Genomic DNA, 5,965 nt, shown 5'->3' with positions numbered 1-5,965 from the left:
AAAGAGCCAAAATATTATCAACATAAAAATCAACATAACTTTTAATGTTTTATTTTCTTTTCCCACTAAACCTTAGAAATCCAATGTGGATTTTACATTTATAGCATATCTCAATTCAGAGTAGCCGTATTTCATATGCTTCATAGCCATATGTGAACAGAGGCTGCCATATCAGAGAGCGCAGGTCTAGACCCTGCTCCAAATTGTAGATTTCCAGAAGAGACTGGTGTTGAAAAAGGGGTGTGTGTGTGTGTGTGTGTGTGTGTGTGTGTGTGTGTGTGTAGGCACAAGGGCAAACAAAAGGTGCCTGGAGTATAGAAAAGTTCATGGAGGAAAAAAACATCATGCAAAATAAAAATCAAATGAGTTGAGATTATTTACATGGGTTCCCCAATGACCCCTCTGCCACACACACTACCTTTCATGAAGGAGCAAAGCTTCCTAACCTGGACAAATAAATATTTGTCCACCTTGCTGCCAAGAGGGAAAAACCCTGTCTTCTCCTGCCATGGGTGCCAGATTGGCCTAACACAACAACCTTCAGTCTGGGGCGTCAATTCTTCTGGAGGTCTGTGAGGACTGTTTGCAGCAACTTGGGCTGTGCTGTCCAAAAAGGAGACCATTAAAGTGAAATGTAATTAAAAATTCAGACACTCAGCACACTAGCCAATTTTCAAGTGCTCAATAGCTGCGTGCACCTTTGCTGTTGGAGGGGCAGCTCTAAGGGAATCTACTCCCCATCTGCAATGCGTGCATGTGCTTTTGCCTAAAACGGTGACCTGAGAAGGGCCTGGTTCCTCTGAGGTTCACAGCTGCCCTGGGCCTGTTCTAACACAGAACACACCTGGCACTGGCCCAGACTTTCTCAGATGTGCACTGGGCCAAACCAGGTCAAGAACACATGGCTACAAGGAAACTCCTCTTATTCCCTCTGTTTACCCAGCACCTGTGTAACTACATACTAACAGCACCCAGGCTCCATTTCTTTGATATAGCTTTTCCTCTCTGATTCAAGCAGACTTTACCTAATACAACAGCACTGTAATTCACTTACTTTTTCTACCCTTATCTTTCCACCCTTTTGTGCCTACTCCCTCATTCCAAGACATAGGAAATTATTTTTATAATTTATTTTCTTGGATACCACCAGGAATAAAATCTGTCCTAGGAGGAATTGTAAAATTAGGCTTAACTGTATTAGTTTAATATTAGTTTCTCACAGAATGTTCAAAATAATCATAACAAATTATATAGACAGCCTTTGTGACAGCAGTCCACCGTATTCTCCAGGTGATGGCTCTTGAAAAAACCTGTTTTCCTCTATCAAACTCTTGTCTCTTGCTTACTGGCTCATGGACAGTAACCAGCCAAACCTGCGATCAGTAACAACTGCATCTATAAAAAAAATTAAAAATCCACAGAGTTGATGTTGAACACTGGCTCACTCCAGTAATAAGTAAAATTCATCCAACAAATTTACATTACTTGACCTGTTAAAAAAATCTATCTCATTAAAAGTTGTGCTTCTGAAACATTCATGTTTTGTGTAACAACCGATAGTAAAATTTTGAAGTATGTTTACATTATTTGGCTAATAACTCAGAAAACAATTAACATCCAAGAGTGAGGAAAAAAAAATTGCAACCTCATTTCTTTACAAAGATGTATGCTAAGGTGAACAATAAAACGTAAAGCATAAAACAATTTTACATTAGGATAAAGCCCAGGGATGCACATAGAATGAAATTATTTTTATATTTGGGTTAAAAAAAATCCTATGACAGACATAAAATAAAAATGAAATATAGGTTCAAGAAAAAAAAATTTAAAAAGTAAAATGACCATTAAAGTGGGTGGTGAGCATTATCTACAATAGCCAAGACAGGGACACAACCTGTGTCTATGGATGGATGAATGGATAAAGATGTGATAGATAGATAGATAGATAGATAGATAGATAGATAGATAGATAGATAGATAGATAATGGAATGTTACTTAGCTATATAAAAGAAGGAAACCCTGCCATTTGTGATGACATGGATGGACCTTGAGGGCATTACGTTAAGTGAAATAAGTCAGAGAAAGACAAATACCTTATGATTTCAGTTATAGGTAGAATCTTAAACAAAACAAAAAAACCAAGAAAATGGATACAGAAAACAGATTGGTGGTTGGTGGTTGCCAGGAGTTGGTGGTTGGAATGTGTGTGGCAACTATAGTGAATAATATTGTATTGCACATTTTAAAGTTGCTAAGGAAGTAAATCTCAAAAGTTCTCATCGCACACACAAAAATATATAACTGTGTGGTGATGGATGTTAACTACTAATTGTGGTGATCACTTCACAATATATATTGAATATTTTGTACACCCAAAACTGGTATAGGTCAATTGCATCTCAATTTTTAAAAGGGGATGATAGTTAAATCATTGTGGACTTGTTTCATTAGATGAGTTTGAAAGAATAAGCTCTTGTTTTTTCGATGTCAACATCAGAAGTATGCCAAAAGATATTTAGATGTTACTGTAAAGAAAGGGTAGGTTTTCCAAGTCATTTTAGGCCGAAGGTTCGGGAGCCAAAATCAGGGGTCACTGGCCTGCTGGCGCGGCCGCAGGAACGGTCCTGCCTGGGGCCCGGCAGCTCAGCCTGCACGCTGGGGACCCCGCCTGGCTCTCCAAGGCGGCATCCTCCAACCTTGAGCTCCGCTCCGCCTCTCCTGAGGGTAGGGTGGCACCCCTATGGCCTCACTTTGTAAAGAGCCGTGTGTTCATGTACAGACGTCGTTAAGTGTTCATTCTATCCAGCCACTTACTTGCGTTATTGTCTGCCCCACCCAGGAATCGCACGCACACTAACAGCCCCGCCCACACCTCGCCCCAGCGCCTAGTGCAGCCTGCACTAAATATAGTAAAGACCCGCCCTCCAAGCGCAACACGGGTCACGTGCTCCAACGGAGGAATATCATCGAGTCGGTCCTCCAGCCTTCCAGAGAGGATTCGGAAGTGTCCTGGAGCCGGCGCGGGTTTTTCCGGCAGGGCCGTCCGCGCTTTTGTCCCGCCGGTGGCCGGGCTCCCGCGGCGTCCCCTCAGCCAGTACGTGAGTCCGCAGCCGCCCGCGCTCCCGCCCCCGGCCCTCGCCTGCCACGCCCTTCCCTTCTTGGTCTGGTCCTGGCTGCTCCTTGGGTCGCGGGCGGGCTCTGGGAAGAAGCGTGCCCCCTTCTTATACACCTCAGGAGGCGCGTCCGGAGGAGTGGAGGGAAGACGGCGGGCACAGCGAGGGGTGTTGGGCGCGCCCCTGGATCAGACCAGACTCCCTAAGGGCGCCAACTCCGGCCGTCGGAGCGTCCAGGGTTGGGTCGGGGCTGCCCCGTGCCCAGGGAAAGGCCCCGCTCCTGTGTTTCCCAGCTAACTAGTCAATGCTGTCTCGGGCGGGAGGGGAACCGTGAAAATAGCGCTTTAAAATGTTCCCCTTATTGGGACCCCGTTGCAGTTAAGTTTGGGCTTGGACTTGAGAGTGAATAGGAGCGTTAGAGGGACCCCTAGGGGTGATCTGGTTTGACCCCTCGCCCCCCCCCTTTTTCTTCTTTAATGGAGGGTGATGTTGGGGCTCCTGGCGCTGATGCGGATCGAGCCCGCGGGAGGCACTTCCCGGCACTTTTCCTGCGGAAGCTTACCTGCATACAGACAGGGGTGCTCCTGGCGAGGGCGACCGGGGGCTCTTCAAGCTGAATTGAGTAGATTGAGAGAAGGAAGGTCGAGGGGGCTCCTAGATCCGGGGACAACGTACGGAAACACAGGCGTAGGGGATGTGCTGCTTTAGAGGTTTGGACTAGGTAGCCACCAGGCATGTTTTCTTTTTGAAAGCACGGCTTTTACTTTTTTTTTTTAAATGTTATATAATATTTTATATGGTTCAGATTTTTAAAATATAAGAAGTCAGCGAAAAGGTTTCCTTCCGCTCAGCCATCTTCCTAGGGCCTAGCCCCTTAGATAACTACATTTGGTTTATTTGAGCGTATCCTTCCAGAGTTTATGCAAATACTGACAGATAAGCATAGAGTTAGTTCCCCTTTTTTTTCCACACAGGTGGTAGGTCACTCTTCAGGGTTCTGCCTTTCGCTTCTTTCATTTTATCTTAGAGATCATCAGAACACAAAGAGCTTTTTGATTGTTTTTGTTTTTACAGCGCTCTGGTATTGAATTAGCCATTGTTTGGATGTTTTGGATGTCCTATAATTTTTTAGACCTAGTCAGGGACATTGGGGTTTCTACTTTTTGTTACTTCAAATAGTGTTGCACACAGTGACGTACTAGAGCATATCTGAGCAAAGGTTTTTAAAGAAGGCATTAAAATAATTTTTGTTTTACATCAGTTCAGCCAGTTATTGGTAGATTGTTAAATAGGCCAGATTATTATAATAACTCATGTAGAGTGTTCAAAGAACAAATAAAACCAAGTAGCTTTTCTTGGTTTAGTCCTACAGTAGCCTAATAAACTAATTCAGTTAGTGACTCTCTTCAAGCCAGTCTCCACCTCTTTAGCTTCAGAAAATCTTTCAGCATCCCTTTCAGAATCTCCTTTGCTTAACTTATTCCCAAGGATGACTAGAAATTTCTTCTCCACTACCAGGTATGACAGTGTTCTATTACATTTTTTACTTTGAGAAAAAAAATCACCTTTAATCCTTTTTTCTACTTTTAAGCAATAGAACTGATTCATTTAACCAGTTACTCTCCTGATATTCATAAACTATAAATTTAGTAACTAAAGCAGAAACCATATTCTCCCTCTTCCCATCTGCATATCATTTCTCACTTGGTTCCATTTTTCATTTATCACATTATCTCTAGATACTCTTCTGAATTGATAAGCATTTTGTGTTCACAATTCTTGTTTTTCTTTTCTCTCTGAAGAAAGAGAAGATGATTTGGTTATCTCCAAGTCAAATACAATATCTAAGTATTTAAGATACAGAATCCAGATGTAACTTTGATGATAGAGTGACTTGTAGAATATGGTTGGTACTCTGGAAATTCGGAGGAGCTGCTGGTGTGTTGTACCTGTTGCTTGCTGCAAGAAGTTGTTAAAAGGCAGGAATTTTCTGTCAGAGGGAGCCATAATTGCTCTCTGATTGTTGTCTTGGCTCTTGAAAAATATCTCCTGACTCTGGGGCAACAATTATGGGCAGGTTTATACTATCTACACAAGCTTTTCTAGGCATTGGTGTCAGAACATGAACAACAAGCACAGAGGTACCCAGAGGTTGAGAGTCATGTAATTTGGAAGGGGTGGATGGCTTTTTGTGGCTGAGACTTTTGACCAGTACATTCAGGGTACTAGGTCACATTATTGATAGAAATATGCCAAATCAGTTTCCATCCAGCCATTAGAAAGTTTAAGTTTCCAATCCAGCCATTAGAACTTTTAAGGAATTAAAACTTTTGGCCCTCTCTGTGCAGAAGTTGTGCTTTTGGAGCGATTCCTCTTGTGTCATGATGGACACGTGACTCAGCACCACATCAGTCATTTTGTTGGATTCTAATAACCTCCTCTCAGACTCCAGGACTCAGTTCTCCCTCCCCTCAGTTCTCCTACTGCAACTAGTATGAGTGATCTTTTTTTCCTTTAATTCTTTATTATGAAAAAATTTAAACATATAGGAAAATACAATTAACTCCATACACTCATAACTCATATTCAACAGTTATCGAGATTCTGCTACGTTTATTTCACCTTTCTCTTTTTATTTGTGATTTCGTGAACTATTTTAAAGGAAATTCTAGACAAAAGTACCAAGGCACACAAACCAGCACTAGGGTAAATGCTGCTATGGCTTGAATGTTTGTTTCCCACCCAAATTCCTATGTTGAAATCCTATACGTCTTGGTGCTTTTCTGCCTATGTTTTGACTGACCTTTTCTTAAACTCAATATTAATTAATATGAGTCTCATTGTAAACTAT

General features: G+C 42.2%; 1 protein-coding gene across 2 annotated transcripts in view; it reads left to right on the top strand.

Moving 5' to 3' along the window:
- The first annotated feature begins 2,973 nt into the window (after positions 1–2,973).
- ZFP62 (ZFP62 zinc finger protein) overlaps positions 2,974–5,965 on the top strand; it is a 13,607-nt gene continuing 10,615 nt past the window's right edge. Inside the window, exon 1 of one of the 2 annotated variants that reach the window (XM_011371994.2) lies at positions 2,974–3,095. Coding sequence is in view for 1 of the 2 variants with exons in the window: in XM_011371998.2 (XP_011370300.1) it covers position 3,095 (1 nt within the window). In the remaining variant the exon portion in view is untranslated. The remainder of the gene's footprint in view (positions 3,096–5,965) is intronic. The other variant, XM_011371998.2, reaches the window with a different exon arrangement.

Source organism: Pteropus vampyrus, unplaced genomic scaffold, assembly GCF_000151845.1.
Source record: "Pteropus vampyrus isolate Shadow unplaced genomic scaffold, Pvam_2.0 Scaffold197, whole genome shotgun sequence".
Classification (NCBI taxonomy): domain Eukaryota; kingdom Metazoa; phylum Chordata; class Mammalia; order Chiroptera; family Pteropodidae; genus Pteropus; species Pteropus vampyrus.
Note: the sequence above shows the minus strand (reverse complement) of the source record. Positions and strands in the feature narration are given on the sequence as shown.